This window comes from Lactuca sativa, chromosome 5, assembly GCF_002870075.4.
Source record: "Lactuca sativa cultivar Salinas chromosome 5, Lsat_Salinas_v11, whole genome shotgun sequence".
Classification (NCBI taxonomy): Eukaryota; Viridiplantae; Streptophyta; class Magnoliopsida; order Asterales; family Asteraceae; genus Lactuca; species Lactuca sativa.
Genome location: NC_056627.2, coordinates 318,240,162 through 318,258,877, shown reverse-complemented (window position 1 = coordinate 318,258,877; position 18,716 = coordinate 318,240,162). Strand labels below are relative to the sequence as shown.

Sequence of the window (18,716 nt, the reverse complement as noted above, 5' to 3'; positions counted from 1 at the left end):
TTGCGAACCTATAGGTCCTTAGTAGTGTTGACAAAGAAGAACAGCTGGTTAAAAGACAACGTTTTTATTTATATATTAATTATATATATTTATATATATAATAATTAATAATAATTCAAATTTTAGGCCAACTTGACAAGCTACCCTTCCTCTTGATCTGAGGTGCGAAGATCAAGATATTTTTTTTATGACTTCAATTCCACTTATCGATCCCGGCCCATAAAAGTGACCGACCAGGGCCCTACTGATGAATGAAAGGCTTTATGAGCCCTGTAAGCCCACACCTGTGTAGAGTGGATCGTTCAACACCTGCGGCACAAACCCATTTTTGACCTATTGGTCCTAGTATCATAGGCGGCCGTTAGAGCACGGTATTCTCACGGGCCATGGCTCTGCCCATTCACAAGGACTCGATTCTATGTTCAAACATCACATGCCAGCAGATGTGGTCACCATCATAGGTACTCAAGATATTGTGTCTGGAGAGGTAGATAGATAGGACTAAGGGAATAATCTTGTTTGGTTCGGTAATGGAATCAATAGCTTGCCCGAACAAGACCCTAGCTTTATTGCGAGCCAAAAATATTTATAAATTTCCCTTCCATAGGGATCGTTGTGGCATGAACTCATTTCTGCCTTTCCTCACCCCCGTCCTACCTTGTAACAGAGACTAATGGGTTGAAGGCGGTGAGGCATGGTCAGAGTGTAGGTTCGAATCATGCTACCTTTCTTGTGGATCATCCTGAAACCACAGGATGATGGGAATAACAAAGCATAAATTTTGAAATGAGCACGTCAATATATGAATTGTTTCATTATTCGTTATTTCCGGGTCTTTTAGTTTCATTCACTTACAACAAGAAAGAACCACTAGTGTTTGTTGCAGCACCTGCATTTTGGTGCGTTCTTCTTTCTTTCCTTGGTCTTCCGTTCCGTCATATTCTTAATAACTTATCCAATGACAACGAATTAACCGCAAATGCACCTTTCTTTTATCAAATCTCAGGGACATGGTCTAATCATGAGGGTAGTATTCTATCATGGTGTCGGATCCTAAGTTTTTATGGATTCCTTCTTTGTTACCGGGGTCGACCCCAAAGCCATAATGTCTCAAAACGAGGAGGCCATAGAGAAAGTCTTTTATTCCTTTGTCTCAAACTTCGTGAAGAACTCCATTCTATCTCTCCCTAGTTACGAACAAAAAACTGGGGCTACGACCCACTTGTACACTCCCTTCGTTCTACAAACCTTTGTTGATTCTGAACTTCGTTCGCGAAGGCGCCGGACTTTTGACGGGCCAGCGATTTTTTATGCGCTGTTTTCCCAAAGAAGCTTTGCTCCTCTGGGTGCTAGGCGCTTCCGTGGTTCGCGAGAAGGAAAAAGGACTCATCCTTTATTGCATCTGGCGCGAGATGATAAAGAGAGAGCTTCGTCTATCGATGAACATCGGATTGATGGAGCTCTTGGCATTGCTTTGTTTTTCTCTCCTCTCCTATCGGCGAGTTCCGACCCTTTTGTTCAAAATTTCTTCATTCGTACCGAACCCCTCCTTTAATTTTACTAAGATCAACGTAGTTGTATGTAAACCCAGAGCAATAGCATGATGAACCAAAAAGTCCCCAAGACCTATTGTTAAGAATAGTGAATTACTATTCTCATTAATAGCATTTAACCAACCCGGCAACCATATGCTTCGACCCGCATTGAATGCCGGGCCATTCATTGAAGATAAAAGTATATCGAACCCATATGAAGTTTTACCATGAGCAGATTGTATCCATTGAGCAAATATAGGTTCGATTAAGATTTGCTTCTCTAGAGTACCAAAGGCATGCATGACATCATTATGAACATAAAGTCCCAACGTATGGAAACCCAAAAAGAGGCTGGCCCAACTTAAATGAGATATGATAGCTTCTTTATGCTCTAAAATTCGTGCCAATACATTATCCTCATTCCGTTTCAGATTGTAATCCCTAATAAAAAATATAGCTCCATGAGCAAAAGCTCCTGTCATGATGATTCCTACAATGTATTGGTGATGAGTATATAATGCAGCTTGAGTAGTAAAGTCTTGTGCTATAAATGCATAAGCGGGTAAAGAGTACATGTGTTGAGCTACCAAAGAAGTAATAACCCCTAAAGAAGCTAGAGCAAAGCCTAATTGAAAATGAAGCGAATTATTAATTGTGTCATAAAGGCCCTTATGCCCACGTCCCAATCGCCCTCCCGGAGGGATATGTGCATCTAAAAGATCTTTCATACTGTGCCCAATCCCAAAATTAGTTCTATACATATGCCCAGCAACAAGAAAAAGAAATGCAATAGCTTAATGATGATGAGCCATATCAGTCAGCCATAAACTTTGGGTTTGTGGATGGAATCCCCCGAGAAGGGTTAAAATGGCAGTTCCTGCTCCTTGGGAGGTACCAAATAAATGACTACCTGAATCGGGATTTTGAGCATAAAGATTCCACTGACCTGTAAAAAGTGGGCCTAACCCTTGGGGATGTGGTAATACATCTAAGAAATTATTCCATCGAACGTACTCCCCTTTGGATGCAGGAATAGCGACATGGACTAAATGCCTTGTCCAAGCCAAGGAACTTACGCCGAAGAGTCCTGATAAATGATGATTGAGACGAGATTCTGCATTTTTGAACCACGAAACACTCAGTTTCCATTTCGGTTGTAGGTGTAACCAACCCGCTATTAAAGATATGGCAGAAATTAATAATAGAAAAAGAGCTCCAGTATAAAGATCTTCATTAGTTCGTAAACTGATTGTATACCACCACTGATAAACACCAGAATAGGTGATATTCACTGGGCCAAGAGCACCCCCTCGAGTAAAAGCTTCTACAGCCGGTTGACCAAAATGAGGATCCCAAATTGCATGAGCAATAGGTCTTACATGTAAAGGGTCCTGTACCCATAACTCAAAATTTCCTTGCCAAGCTACATGAAAGAGATTTCCGGAAGTCCACAGAAAAATTATTGCTAATTGACCGAAGTGAAAAGCAAAAATATTCTGATAAAGACGTTCCTCAGTAATATCATCATGACTCTCGAAGTCACGCGCGATAGCAATACCAAACCAAATACGACGAGTAGTGGGGTCCTGAGCTAAGCCTTGGCTAAACCTTGGAAATCTTAATGCCATAATGCCTTTCAAATCCTCCTAGCCATTATCCTACTACAATAATTCTTGCTATGAAGAACGACCATGTTGTGGCAATTCCACCCAGAAGGTAATGGGTTATTCCTACAGCACGTCCTTGTACAATGCTTAAGGCGATAGCTGGGTAGCAGGAGCAACTTTTAATTTATTATGAGCCCAAACGATGGATTCAATAAGTTCTTGCCAATAACCACGTCCACTGAATAAAAACTTTAAACTAAAAGCCCATACAAAATGAGCACCTAGGAAAAAAAGGCCATATGCGGATAATGAAGAACCATAAGAATTGCGAGCCAAAAATATTTATAAATTTCCCTTCCATAGGGATCGTTGTGGCATGAACTCATTTCTGCCTTTCCTCACCCCCGTCCTACCTTGTAACAGAGACTAATGGGTTGAAGGCGGTGAGGCATGGTCAGAGTGTAGGTTCGAATCATGCTACCTTTCTTGTGGATCATCCTGAAACCACAGGATGATGGGAATAACAAAGCATAAATTTTGAAATGAGCACGTCAATATATGAATTGTTTCATTATTCGTTATTTCCGGGTCTTTTAGTTTCATTCACTTACAACAAGAAAGAACCACTAGTGTTTGTTGCAGCACCTGCATTTTGGTGCATTCTTCTTTCTTTCCTTGGTCTTCCGTTCCGTCATATTCTTAATAACTTATCCAATGACAACGAATTAACCGCAAATGCACCTTTCTTTTATCAAATCTCAGGGACATGGTCTAATCATGAGGGTAGTATTCTATCATGGTGTCGGATCCTAAGTTTTTATGGATTCCTTCTTTGTTACCGGGGTCGACCCCAAAGCCATAATGTCTCAAAACGAGGAGGCCATAGAGAAAGTCTTTTATTCCTTTGTCTCAAACTTCGTGAAGAACTCCATTCTATCTCTCCCTAGTTACGAACAAAAAACTGGGGCTACGACCCACTTGTACACTCCCTTCGTTCTACAAACCTTTGTTGATTCTGAACTTCGTTCGCGAAGGCGCCGGACTTTTGACGGGCCAGCGATTTTTTATGCGCTGTTTTCCCAAAGAAGCTTTGCTCCTCTGGGTGCTAGGCGCTTCCGTGGTTCGCGAGAAGGAAAAAGGACTCATCCTTTATTGCATCTGGCGCGAGATGATAAAGAGAGAGCTTCGTCTATCGATGAACATCGGATTGATGGAGCTCTTGGCATTGCTTTGTTTTTCTCTCCTCTCCTATCGGCGAGTTCCGACCCTTTTGTTCAAAATTTCTTCATTCGTACCGAACCCCTCCTTTAATTTTACTAAGATCAACGTAGTTGTATGTAAACCCAGAGCAATAGCATGATGAACCAAAAAGTCCCCAAGACCTATTGTTAAGAATAGTGAATTACTATTCTCATTAATAGCATTTAACCAACCCGGCAACCATATGCTTCGACCCGCATTGAATGCCGGGCCATTCATTGAAGATAAAAGTATATCGAACCCATATGAAGTTTTACCATGAGCAGATTGTATCCATTGAGCAAATATAGGTTCGATTAAGATTTGCTTCTCTAGAGTACCAAAGGCATGCATGACATCATTATGAACATAAAGTCCCAACGTATGGAAACCCAAAAAGAGGCTGGCCCAACTTAAATGAGATATGATAGCTTCTTTATGCTCTAAAATTCGTGCCAATACATTATCCTCATTCCGTTTCAGATTGTAATCCCTAATAAAAAATATAGCTCCATGAGCAAAAGCTCCTGTCATGATGATTCCTACAATGTATTGGTGATGAGTATATAATGCAGCTTGAGTAGTAAAGTCTTGTGCTATAAATGCATAAGCGGGTAAAGAGTACATGTGTTGAGCTACCAAAGAAGTAATAACCCCTAAAGAAGCTAGAGCAAAGCCTAATTGAAAATGAAGCGAATTATTAATTGTGTCATAAAGGCCCTTATGCCCACGTCCCAATCGCCCTCCCGGAGGGATATGTGCATCTAAAAGATCTTTCATACTGTGCCCAATCCCAAAATTAGTTCTATACATATGCCCAGCAACAAGAAAAAGAAATGCAATAGCTTAATGATGATGAGCCATATCAGTCAGCCATAAACTTTGGGTTTGTGGATGGAATCCCCCGAGAAGGGTTAAAATGGCAGTTCCTGCTCCTTGGGAGGTACCAAATAAATGACTACCTGAATCGGGATTTTGAGCATAAAGATTCCACTGACCTGTAAAAAGTGGGCCTAACCCTTGGGGATGTGGTAATACATCTAAGAAATTATTCCATCGAACGTACTCCCCTTTGGATGCAGGAATAGCGACATGGACTAAATGCCTTGTCCAAGCCAAGGAACTTACGCCGAAGAGTCCTGATAAATGATGATTGAGACGAGATTCTGCATTTTTGAACCACGAAACACTCAGTTTCCATTTCGGTTGTAGGTGTAACCAACCCGCTATTAAAGATATGGCAGAAATTAATAATAGAAAAAGAGCTCCAGTATAAAGATCTTCATTAGTTCGTAAACTGATTGTATACCACCACTGATAAACACCAGAATAGGTGATATTCACTGGGCCAAGAGCACCCCCTCGAGTAAAAGCTTCTACAGCCGGTTGACCAAAATGAGGATCCCAAATTGCATGAGCAATAGGTCTTACATGTAAAGGGTCCTGTACCCATAACTCAAAATTTCCTTGCCAAGCTACATGAAAGAGATTTCCGGAAGTCCACAGAAAAATTATTGCTAATTGACCGAAGTGAAAAGCAAAAATATTCTGATAAAGACGTTCCTCAGTAATATCATCATGACTCTCGAAGTCACGCGCGATAGCAATACCAAACCAAATACGACGAGTAGTGGGGTCCTGAGCTAAGCCTTGGCTAAACCTTGGAAATCTTAATGCCATAATGCCTTTCAAATCCTCCTAGCCATTATCCTACTACAATAATTCTTGCTATGAAGAACGACCATGTTGTGGCAATTCCACCCAGAAGGTAATGGGTTATTCCTACAGCACGTCCTTGTACAATGCTTAAGGCGATAGCTGGGTAGCAGGAGCAACTTTTAATTTATTATGAGCCCAAACGATGGATTCAATAAGTTCTTGCCAATAACCACGTCCACTGAATAAAAACTTTAAACTAAAAGCCCATACAAAATGAGCACCTAGGAAAAAAAGGCCATATGCGGATAATGAAGAACCATAAGAATTGCGAGCCAAAAATATTTATAAATTTCCCTTCCATAGGGATCGTTGTGGCATGAACTCATTTCTGCCTTTCCTCACCCCCGTCCTACCTTGTAACAGAGACTAATGGGTTGAAGGCGGTGAGGCATGGTCAGAGTGTAGGTTCGAATCATGCTACCTTTCTTGTGGATCATCCTGAAACCACAGGATGATGGGAATAACAAAGCATAAATTTTGAAATGAGCACGTCAATATATGAATTGTTTCATTATTCGTTATTTCCGGGTCTTTTAGTTTCATTCACTTACAACAAGAAAGAACCACTAGTGTTTGTTGCAGCACCTGCATTTTGGTGCATTCTTCTTTCTTTCCTTGGTCTTCCGTTCCGTCATATTCTTAATAACTTATCCAATGACAACGAATTAACCGCAAATGCACCTTTCTTTTATCAAATCTCAGGGACATGGTCTAATCATGAGGGTAGTATTCTATCATGGTGTCGGATCCTAAGTTTTTATGGATTCCTTCTTTGTTACCGGGGTCGACCCCAAAGCCATAATGTCTCAAAACGAGGAGGCCATAGAGAAAGTCTTTTATTCCTTTGTCTCAAACTTCGTGAAGAACTCCATTCTATCTCTCCCTAGTTACGAACAAAAAACTGGGGCTACGACCCACTTGTACACTCCCTTCGTTCTACAAACCTTTGTTGATTCTGAACTTCGTTCGCGAAGGCGCCGGACTTTTGACGGGCCAGCGATTTTTTATGCGCTGTTTTCCCAAAGAAGCTTTGCTCCTCTGGGTGCTAGGCGCTTCCGTGGTTCGCGAGAAGGAAAAAGGACTCATCCTTTATTGCATCTGGCGCGAGATGATAAAGAGAGAGCTTCGTCTATCGATGAACATCGGATTGATGGAGCTCTTGGCATTGCTTTGTTTTTCTCTCCTCTCCTATCGGCGAGTTCCGACCCTTTTGTTCAAAATTTCTTCATTCGTACCGAACCCCTCCTTTAATTTTACTAAGATCAACGTAGTTGTATGTAAACCCAGAGCAATAGCATGATGAACCAAAAAGTCCCCAAGACCTATTGTTAAGAATAGTGAATTACTATTCTCATTAATAGCATTTAACCAACCCGGCAACCATATGCTTCGACCCGCATTGAATGCCGGGCCATTCATTGAAGATAAAAGTATATCGAACCCATATGAAGTTTTACCATGAGCAGATTGTATCCATTGAGCAAATATAGGTTCGATTAAGATTTGCTTCTCTAGAGTACCAAAGGCATGCATGACATCATTATGAACATAAAGTCCCAACGTATGGAAACCCAAAAAGAGGCTGGCCCAACTTAAATGAGATATGATAGCTTCTTTATGCTCTAAAATTCGTGCCAATACATTATCCTCATTCCGTTTCAGATTGTAATCCCTAATAAAAAATATAGCTCCATGAGCAAAAGCTCCTGTCATGATGATTCCTACAATGTATTGGTGATGAGTATATAATGCAGCTTGAGTAGTAAAGTCTTGTGCTATAAATGCATAAGCGGGTAAAGAGTACATGTGTTGAGCTACCAAAGAAGTAATAACCCCTAAAGAAGCTAGAGCAAAGCCTAATTGAAAATGAAGCGAATTATTAATTGTGTCATAAAGGCCCTTATGCCCACGTCCCAATCGCCCTCCCGGAGGGATATGTGCATCTAAAAGATCTTTCATACTGTGCCCAATCCCAAAATTAGTTCTATACATATGCCCAGCAACAAGAAAAAGAAATGCAATAGCTTAATGATGATGAGCCATATCAGTCAGCCATAAACTTTGGGTTTGTGGATGGAATCCCCCGAGAAGGGTTAAAATGGCAGTTCCTGCTCCTTGGGAGGTACCAAATAAATGACTACCTGAATCGGGATTTTGAGCATAAAGATTCCACTGACCTGTAAAAAGTGGGCCTAACCCTTGGGGATGTGGTAATACATCTAAGAAATTATTCCATCGAACGTACTCCCCTTTGGATGCAGGAATAGCGACATGGACTAAATGCCTTGTCCAAGCCAAGGAACTTACGCCGAAGAGTCCTGATAAATGATGATTGAGACGAGATTCTGCATTTTTGAACCACGAAACACTCAGTTTCCATTTCGGTTGTAGGTGTAACCAACCCGCTATTAAAGATATGGCAGAAATTAATAATAGAAAAAGAGCTCCAGTATAAAGATCTTCATTAGTTCGTAAACTGATTGTATACCACCACTGATAAACACCAGAATAGGTGATATTCACTGGGCCAAGAGCACCCCCTCGAGTAAAAGCTTCTACAGCCGGTTGACCAAAATGAGGATCCCAAATTGCATGAGCAATAGGTCTTACATGTAAAGGGTCCTGTACCCATAACTCAAAATTTCCTTGCCAAGCTACATGAAAGAGATTTCCGGAAGTCCACAGAAAAATTATTGCTAATTGACCGAAGTGAAAAGCAAAAATATTCTGATAAAGACGTTCCTCAGTAATATCATCATGACTCTCGAAGTCACGCGCGATAGCAATACCAAACCAAATACGACGAGTAGTGGGGTCCTGAGCTAAGCCTTGGCTAAACCTTGGAAATCTTAATGCCATAATGCCTTTCAAATCCTCCTAGCCATTATCCTACTACAATAATTCTTGCTATGAAGAACGACCATGTTGTGGCAATTCCACCCAGAAGGTAATGGGTTATTCCTACAGCACGTCCTTGTACAATGCTTAAGGCGATAGCTGGGTAGCAGGAGCAACTTTTAATTTATTATGAGCCCAAACGATGGATTCAATAAGTTCTTGCCAATAACCACGTCCACTGAATAAAAACTTTAAACTAAAAGCCCATACAAAATGAGCACCTAGGAAAAAAAGGCCATATGCGGATAATGAAGAACCATAAGAATGAATTCTAAACTTATACTTATATGCAATACCGAAATAAGTCGGGTAGTGCCCACGATGGACTTGCCTTTCCGGCTAAGTACTTGACTTCAAAGACAGCTAGCTAGTTTCATTCAAGAAAGAGGATTTGTACCAAAAGAACAGGCTTTCTACCCCTTCTAGCGAGTTATTAGCATCTGGGAGTTCTAGCGACTAACTTGCCCGCATCTCTTGCCTTAAAGGTTTCACTGCTCTAACTAGGGTATCCCGCAGAAAGAAGTCAACTAGAAGGAAAAATCCACCTAGTCAAAATGGCAGTGATGGACTAATGTACTTGAGCCTATTTTCTCGATCGAGAAATGGCATTCTTTTATGCGCTTTCTCGCTAACAAGCCAAGCAGTCCCTAGCGGGTTGGCTAAGGAGAAAGGGTGTTGGCATAGCATTTCTGGACGTGGTGGAAGAGTCCATAGAATGCTATGCCTTGATAGCAAAGCCAACTAGCAGAGCCGAGGATCGGTGGGATGCCGTAGCTTTAAGAGATAAGGGCTGAGGCAATCAGAAAGGCTTTTTTTAGGAAGGAGGCCCCCTCCCTCCTATGTTGTAAAAGGGAAGTGCAGATCTTTCTGCAACACTCTTCCGACTTGATTACCCCTAAGAGGAGGATATAGAAGCAGATTTAGTTGCAGGTTGGAGTGAGTCTACCCTGCAAAGCAGCTTCTCGTTTATCCCCATTTGGGAATGAGGAGATCCGATGTCAAGTGCAGGAATTGCTGTCGAAGGGGCGGGAGAGTCTCAGTCCGTGTTCAACGCCTGCTTGACTAGCCCAAAAGGAGGCAGCTGGAGTGTGTAGATGGGCTTTGAAGCAGGGCCACGGATATTTCAATTCGGAGACGGGGTGGAAAGAATTTCGTGAGAGGAGATAGTAGGCTTGATACGGATACAACTGCTTATCACCCTAGAATCAACGAGTTCGACTATACCCGCCTTAATTCCTTCATTCAGGACAGATGGAACCAGGTTATGGATCTGTTCAAGTTGGTCTGCCCATTCACAAGGACTCGATTCTATGTCCAAACATCACATGCCAGTAGATGTGGTCACCATCATAGGTACTCAAGATATTGTGTCTGGAGAGGTGGATAGATAGGACTAAGGGAATAATCTTGTTTGGTTCGGTAATGGAATCAATAGCTTGCCCGAACAGGACCCTAGCTTTATTGCGAGCCAAAAATATTGATAAATTTCCCTTCCATAGGGATTGTTGTGGCATGAACTCATTTCTGCCTTTCCTCACCCCCATCCTTCCTTGTAACGGAGACTAATGGGTTGAAGGCGGTGAGGCATGGTCAGAGTGTAGGTTCGAATCATGCTACCTTTCTTGTGGATCATCCTGAAACCACAGGATGATGGGAATAACAAAGCATAAATTTTGAAATGAGCACGTCAATATATGAATTGTTTCATTATTCGTTATTTTCGGGTTTTTTTGTTGCATTCAGTTACAACAAGAAAGAACCAACAGTGTTTGGTGCAGCACCTACATTTTGGTGCATTCTTCTTTCTTTCCTTGGTCTTCCGTTCCGTCATATTCCTAATAACTTATCCAATGACAACGAATTAACCGCAAATGCACCTTTCTTTTATCAAATCTCAGGGACATGGTCTAATCATGAGGGTAGTATTTTATCATGGTGTCGGATCCTAAGTTTTTATGGATTCCTTCTTTGTTACCTGGGTCGACTCCAAAGCCATAATGTCTCAAAACGAGGAGGCCATAGAGAAAGTCTTTTTTATTCCTTTGTCTCAAACTTCGTGAAGAACTCCATTCTATCTCTCCCTAGTTACGAACAAAAAACTGGGGCTACGACCCAATTGTACACTCCCTTCGTTCTACGAACCCTTGTTGATTCTGAACTTCATTCGCGAAGGCGCCGGACTTTTCACGGGCCAGCCCTTTTTTATGTGTTGTTTTCCCAAAGAAGCTTTGCTCCTCTGGGTGCTAGGCGCTTCCGTGGTTCGCGAGAAGGAAAAAGGACTTATCCTTTGTTGCATCTGGCGCGAGATGATAAAGAGAGAGCTTCGTCTATCGATGAACAGCGGATTGACGGAGCTCTTGGCATTGCTTTGTTTTTCTCTCCTTTCCTATCGGCGAGTTCCGACCCTTTTGTTCGAAATTAGGTAGGGAGTTCCACGGCTGGAGCATGTATGAGGTTGCCATGTAGTTGACAAACCTTGCACCTCTTAACAAATGTTGCTGAATCTATCTCCATAGTTGGCCAATAGTACCCCAGGGTCATCAGGTGATCATATATCTTTGCGCCGCCAATATGTCCTAGGGCGTGGGCTTCCTCGAGAACATGCTGCACATCCGGATGGAGAGGATGGACATTATAACCCTTCATGTAAAGTTCTCATTGCTTAGCAAAGAAGCGAAATGCCCTTTTCTTTATTCCAACTACATCTTTTGTTTCAGAGGGGAGGATTTTTTGATCCAGAAAAGAAATACAATCAATATAGGGCTTTCTCCAGTCTTCATAATATAATGCTCTAAGGCACATTCTGCTGGACATGGGTAGAATTGACATTGGAGGCAAGTTTTCTTCAATTTGTTAGCTTCCTCCAATACTGCAGCTGAGAGTTCTGCTCTGATGGAGGTGCATATTCATATTCTCCACTCGGGAAACGGGCAAGCAAATCAACTAAGGCTTTACTTTTCATTGCGTTGGGAGTTACACATTTCATGTCATAGCCTGCTAGAGTGAGGAACCGCCGAGCAGCTCTCCCTATGAGTATAGTATAGCTCGAGACATTAAGTGTTTGATTAGGTCACATCTTGTCACAATATGAACTGTGAAGGACATGAAGTAGTGACACAACTTCTAAGTAACAAAGACTAATGTGAGGCAGTGCCCTTCCACAACTGAGTACCTTGTTCTCGGACCTGTGATCACTCGGCTCAAGTAGTATACTGGGCATTCCTTCCTATTGCAATGCCCCACGAGAAGTAGAAGTAAGATAAAGCTGCAAGGGATTGGATGGATATTGATCCAGTTTAGGCAGCTTTCAATCTCTATAAACTTGATGGAATATCTCTTACACAAGGAAAAAGACTTGCATCAATCAATGGAATGAAGGAGTTGAATCAGGAACATAATTTCAAAGCCAAAGCAAAGGCATTCATTTAGCAGGAGTTTACGCTGCAAAGACGATTCGTGCTAGCTCTTCTCTTCTTTAACTAGTTAGATGAATAGCCTATTGGGCTAGTTTACTAAGCTTTCAGTCTACATAAACTTCATTCAATATTGATCACACTCCTTCTCCTACTGCTTCTCCTTATAGCCACTAATGTTCTTCTTCGTCCTACCTTGACTATTGGGAAATTTCCGTTCGATAAAGAGGTGTACGAATAAATGAGCAAAGATGACTCGACCGGACGGTAGAGGTTGTTTAAGAATCAAGATAGGCACCGTGAAAGAAAGAACTTCGCTAGCTTACCCCACGTAGCAGTCCTAGTAAATACATGTGCTTGATAGACTAGGGCCTTTTAGGATATGATTACAATGCTTCAGTTGTCATTGATCAAGAAGGAAATCAAAAAGGAAGTCGATTTTTTGGTGCGATTGCCAGGGAATTGAGACAGTTTAATTTGACTAAAAGACTTTCATTAGCTCCTTAGGTATTATAAGATGAGACCATGAATGAAACCAGATCGAAACATTCAGCTGTCGACGGACACACTTTGCCGGAACGTCGACCACAAACGAAGGATAGCCAGGCCCCGGTTCCCAGGGTAAGGGTATTCCCTATTATGTTATGAGCTTACTCAGATCAGAACTAGTTTCTTCTCTTTCACCTATCAGCCGGCCGACTTTAAGCAACCTTCGCATTTCCTGCTGAGATCCCAAGTCTCCAAGTAGGCCCTCTTGGCCACCCACGACCTTGGCTTTTTAGAGAATCCCGCTCCTGTCTCGTAGGACCTGTAGCTCGGCAGTCCACCGGGTGGGTTTGTTTATCCTTCCAGTTTCGAGTGTATTCTTGGATAGTTATAGCGGCCCATAGGCACCAGATGTACCTTGTGGGGGGGGGGGGGGGGGGCGGCAGTCCCATGGACATAGTCCTTTCAGGCAGTGGCCGTTTAGTCCATGGTCCATTGGATGGTCGGTGCAAGGCCAGAAATTGGAACACATTGATTCCGCTCGTTCCCGTCCTTCGCTTCAGGGCCTGTCCCTCAGTGTGGTCAGTACTCCATACTGTCGGGCAGCGAAGCTTACACTTGTTCACTAATTATGAAGGTTCGCCAGGGCCTCTTTCCTCCTCCCTTTTCTGCTCATTCGTAGGGGTCCGGACCCCACAAAGGGGGAGGGAGTCGACTGAACATCTCAGCCATTGGCGGGAATTTCGCCCGCATCCGATCCTCAATTCTTGTTCACCCAGGATGATCGTGTTGGGTGAATTGTGACCTCGTACAATCATGTCGGGTGAGCAACAGCCGCTTTGTCACAATACTTACTTATGGGCTAACAGGTCACATTTAAAGGGATGGCTCACTCTCCTTTAAAGATGTCCCTGCTGCACTCTAAGGATGACATATGATTAACTAGCACAGGAGAGAGAGTGAGCCTTGGCTTTGGCATTTCCTCGCTCAATCTCATATCAGTCAGTCATCTTATTGTTGTCGAATAAGCTCTTAGGCAGCTATCGAATGGAGTGTGGGAAAGCGAGTAGAGGAGACGCCACCCCATTCTCTTACACTTTAGGGGAAAGAATCATTGTTCCCCCAGCTGAAGACTCACCTTAAAAATCTGTCGTGTTGCCTGTCTCTTTCTGCAATGAGTTTAGTGTTGAGATTTCCTACTCATTCGTTAGAGAGAGTGGAAGTTTACTGTTCCTCGGTAGGGCTAAAGGAAGGGTGCTGGTGTTACACAACACCGCACACGAAAGCGAAGCCAGGTCTACAGCTTTCAAAGAGGGGTGAAATCAAATCCAGTTCAAAGGAAGAGCTCACAAAGACGTGGCCAAATGAGCTACCCAACAGATGACACCATAATAAGATCTTTCTGGTACGGCAGGTTCCAATGAAGAAGAAGAGCTCAAGTATGTCCTATGTCATAGATATCAGGTGCCCACATATATATACAATCAAAAGAGATATGGAATACGAGCGGTCCTTCTTTCTTTCTGCTTCCTTGTGCTTCTGAGATCGCTAGCAATTTTCCATTGACTGATTCACCAAGCATTGGAGCAAGCGAGGAAGACCGCTTTTTCCATCATCCAAGTCCATCTCCGGCCCCCTTCTTCCTAAAGCTCCGCTCCAACCTGCTCCTTTATCTGTCTTCCAGTCGGCTCCCCATTCATCTTCTATCTCCCACAGATAGGTGCCTTTCGGGAACGTCTCTCTCTGCTACTCCCTTTTTGAATGAATAAGGGGTAGGGCCTTCTTCACTTAGTCATCTCTGCCTACGACTTTTTTTCTTTCTTGACCCTGCTCGCCTAGCTGGCCCTATCTTGCACGTTCCACTAACCGCTATCACAATTGGAGAATTCTTACTCTCACTTGACAAAGATTCAGATCGTCTATATAGACCTCAAGCTAAAAAAGACAAGAAAGCAATACGCGCCTATTAAGGCTCAGAAAAGAGAAAGTCTGAAATCATTGTGTTCTCAAGGCCGAAGGCCAAGTCAAAGACAGAGACCGTGCCCCTCGGGCACCTCTGAAGAGGGTGCCGCCCTTCCACTAAGCCTTCCTACATATATTCAAATCAGTACAAAGGCAAGTATATATTCTATTTTGAGGGAAAAATAGAAGGAAAAAGATGGACTATGCCACATGGTCGCTACAAATAAAGGAAAAGTCTTATGCGAGTGATACCAATCGGACACTCTTGGAAAAAAGGAATCATCAGCTACTAATACAACTGAATCAAAGGAAAAGAAGTGAAAAAGCGGAAAGAAGTCAATGTGAGAAAGCAAAAAAGGTAACGAGGCGACCGGAGGAAGGAGAAAGGATAAAAGGGGTGGCAAGCAACTCGAAGGGATGCTGTGCCACCTAGGTACGCGTCTGGATTGACCTCGGGCTTTGTCTTTGTTTCTATAGGATCTGCTACTCCAACCGTATCTACTTGTGGTGTACCTGGGTTGGTTTGGCCTCTTCCATAATCCTTGCCGCTGATGGTTATGGGTAAATCACAGTAAAGCAGAAAGGAAAGCCTCCTGGAGAACGTTTTCGTCGCCAAGAGAGAAGTCTTTAAAGCCACTATGGTCTGGGCTCTCACTCACGTCGTCTGCCCCCATTACGCTGCTCGCCCTATTATCCGGCGGAAACCATGAGAATTCATTCATTTCAGCCAGTCGCGGGTTATATATTGTACGGCGAAACTCGCTAATAGATATATGTTTTCTCAGGAACCAGACCTACATGCACGAAGAAGAACATATCTCTCTGGTCATATTCTTGTGGAACTTCTGTCGTCTCGTTCATTGTGGTTCCTCGGCCCTGCTAGCCATTTGCTTGATCGAATTGTACACATTCAAAGAGGGGGCAAGCTAAACAAGCAAGCAATCCATCCAAGTTTATTTTATAGAGTCGGAGAAAGAACTTGGGGTTCCCCTGTGACTAACTTAGCGCACTTCCGGTGGTAGCCATTGGGCTATAAAGAGCCACTCACTTATTTATTTATAGTTCGGTGTGAGATCAGCTAAATTAAGCTACGCTCATCATTTATGATCCACGGCTCACTCAATTAGAGCACTAACTACTTCAAAGGAATTCGCTCCAAAGAGGCTTTGAATCGCTCCGTTGGTGCGATCTGGTCGATAGGTTGTCCAGTCCGGTGAGGAATTTTGCTATGCCCCCCGCTGACCTTTCACTGTGATTACTGTTGCAGTAAAGCCAACGGGAAGATCAGTCCCAGGGCTCAATCTAGGCTGCCAGCCAAGATGAAGATGGATTGAAGGGGTTGTCAGGGAGCTTCAAAGGGAATTGTAGGATCCATAGTTGGAAAGACTGCAGGAAAAAAGGGGAACATAGTCGCTAGGAAATCAGATTCCATAGTCAAGGCTGAGACGGACCCTATGTTTACTTCGCGATAGTCTTAGCTCGACATTGTCAAGCCATACTATCTACCAAAATTTACTTTTTTCTGACATTATATCCTATATATCGGAGATATAAGGTTTGAACTTCCACTTATGGTAATCGAACTTGGTAATCAAACTCTTTCCCGACAAGAAGATAAAAGATTTCCTTCGGGAAAGTTCCACTATAGTTGGGAAAGGAACGGACCACAAGCTTCGCGCTCTGCCTTTCTTGTATTTGGACTCTTTCGCGCTATATGCTGCTCTCTCTACGCGCTTAGCTTTCTTTGCTCTTTGCTATCGTGCTATTGCCGGCTTCCTTCTCTATAAGACTAAGACCAAGGGCTCTTACAGAGTGAACACGTCTTATTTCATTTTTAGAAAGATGATCTTTTTCATTCCCCAAGGGGAAAAGGTCTATTCTTCTGCTTCAGTTGATCCTGAAGCAGATCTTTTTTCGACTTCCTTCCTGTCTGGGATTTGAAAAAGCAAAGTCCTTACTTTGACTTACCTGAATCAAGTCAAGGCAATGAAGCAGGCTCAAGGCCCATTTTCTTATAAGAGTTCTCTCTCCCCGGGAATCATAGCCTAGTATCGTACCGGGAATCCACTTCTGACCTGACCTTCTGACGAGAATCCTTCTAACTTCACTCTTTTTTACAAGTAAAGAATGTGTAAACCGAGGCCATTGAATCTGCTGCAGATGTCATCATAGAAGAAGAAGTTGTTCTTCTTTTTTCTGCATCAACTACTAATCACACGTTTGGAATCGATCTAGCTGCTTAGCTTATCTTATGTGGTTTGGGCATACGGATTCGACTAGCATTCACGTGGGTAGCATTTGAATGCGGAATCACCCGAAAGCACGGGATTCGACTTGACTTTCTTTCCAATGGTCCTATCTTATTAGAAATAAGTAAATAGTGGATCTTCGACTAGCATTTCGTGGAAATCATAGTTGGTAGTGGCTTTTTTGCTTTGACCAAGCCAAAGGCGAAAAAGAGAGAAAAAAGGCAATTCCTTCTCTTCTGTTGTCACAAGAAGGGACTAGGTTCCTAGCCAAGCCAGGGAATCTACGACCGATTGCCAAAAAATATCCCACTACGGGGTGATAAGAAAGGAAGGAGTGCCACTTTCAAAAATTCTTTTTTAGTTAAATCACCTGCTGAAGCGAATCCTTCGAAATAGCCAAACCAGTAAGTAGAAGGGCAAGGTGACCATAGGGAAAGGCATTACCAGAAGAAAAGTAGTCCAACTCAATGTCTTACGCATCAGTGGCATTTGAGTGAAAGTAGTAAGTCAGTGGCCAAGAATCATCGATTTTTGAGTTACCAGCTCAAGGCAGCTCATGGGAATTTCTTTAACTAAGAACGATCCCTAGTGTCATCCTCTTCGTCTTATCTTTAGGAAAGCAAGTCCCATCGAGTGGAGTCAAGGCATGCCTTAAGGTAGCGACTGACTTTCAGGTGAGATGGTTCAATAGTAGATTAGATAAAGGCTCTTGCTACTTCCCACGAGGGGAGGAAAGTCAATAGCGTAGATAAGGAAGTGGTTATTCTTGTTTGTTCATGACTCCGTTGCGCTCCTCTTTCATGGAAGAAGCGCCTTTTCTCTTACAGACAAAAGAAATGGATTTTTTCCGGCTAGCTCGAAGGGAAGGAAAGAGCGCTATAAGAGAAAGAGTGCTATGGATTCCTTTAGATGAAGATTAGAAAGTGATTGAAGTTTGTATTTTGATACAATTCATGGTATTTTGATGTAGTGAACTTTGTTTTTTCAAAACTTGAATCAAGATGTGATAGATTATTTTTATGATACTTTGTATGTTTGATACTTAATGTTGAATTGAACACACTTATTATTATTGGTATTTTTGTTTTGTAGTTTATTTTTGTATTTTTTTACTATTTTTTAATTTAAAATACAATAATGATGTAAAAATGACGTCATCCGGTTCGTCCAGTTTTTTGGACCGGTCCGACCGGTTGAACCGGTTGACCCATCAAACCGGTATGGCGGCCGGTTCGATGTCCAGTCTGCTTTTCAAAACATTGACTAACTCATAACTTATAGCAATAAGTCCCAAATGTTTATACTAATTTCCAAATCTCACAATTTAAACTATGAAGAGGGATACTGTAATCATAATCGAATTTGAGAACGCAAATATCACAATTGCTATCTCCTCAAAATCTCTCTTAGTGAAAGTGTTTCCTCACAATCATTTTCATGAAATGAAGAGGAACCTTATGACACTTAGATTTTATGGTTTATGTGTTCCTATCCATGTGAATTTGTCATAACCATAATAATAAGATAATGTTTGTGACAAATCCAAACTCTTATGGACAAAACTTCTTCATTCTTAATTTCTTGTCATCATGGGTCCCACCATTGCTT

At 42.3% G+C, this 18,716-nt stretch overlaps 2 protein-coding genes and 5 pseudogenes across 2 annotated transcripts; 3 read left to right on the top strand and 4 right to left on the bottom strand.

The window, feature by feature from the left end:
- Positions 1-408: 408 nt before the first annotated feature.
- Positions 409-1,555, top strand: LOC122197941 (probable cytochrome c biosynthesis protein; annotated as a pseudogene).
- A 6-nt stretch (positions 1,556-1,561) lies between these two features.
- LOC122194514 (photosystem I P700 chlorophyll a apoprotein A2-like) lies at positions 1,562-3,185 on the bottom strand (the record flags this gene model as incomplete). Its single annotated transcript, XM_042895435.2, is given in 1 exon segment — positions 1,562-3,185. A coding segment is annotated over 1 exon segment (1,602 nt), but the record flags the coding sequence as incomplete, so codon positions are not given.
- A 298-nt stretch (positions 3,186-3,483) lies between these two features.
- LOC128126091 (probable cytochrome c biosynthesis protein) lies at positions 3,484-4,453 on the top strand (annotated as a pseudogene).
- Positions 4,454-4,459: 6 nt separating this feature from the next.
- LOC128125950 (photosystem I P700 chlorophyll a apoprotein A2-like) lies at positions 4,460-6,083 on the bottom strand (annotated as a pseudogene).
- Positions 6,084-6,396: 313 nt separating this feature from the next.
- On the top strand, positions 6,397-7,351 carry LOC128126090 (probable cytochrome c biosynthesis protein; annotated as a pseudogene).
- Positions 7,352-7,357: 6 nt separating this feature from the next.
- Positions 7,358-8,981, bottom strand: LOC128125949 (photosystem I P700 chlorophyll a apoprotein A2-like; annotated as a pseudogene).
- Positions 8,982-11,256: 2,275 nt separating this feature from the next.
- LOC128126089 (uncharacterized) lies at positions 11,257-11,512 on the bottom strand. The gene is made up of 2 exons (XM_052763824.1): positions 11,474-11,512; positions 11,257-11,413 (listed from the first exon to the last, which is right to left on the bottom strand). Exons 1-2 carry the CDS (start codon positions 11,510-11,512, stop codon positions 11,279-11,281), a joined length of 174 nt encoding a protein of 57 aa, XP_052619784.1. The 3' UTR covers positions 11,257-11,278.
- Positions 11,513-18,716: the final 7,204 nt, after the last annotated feature.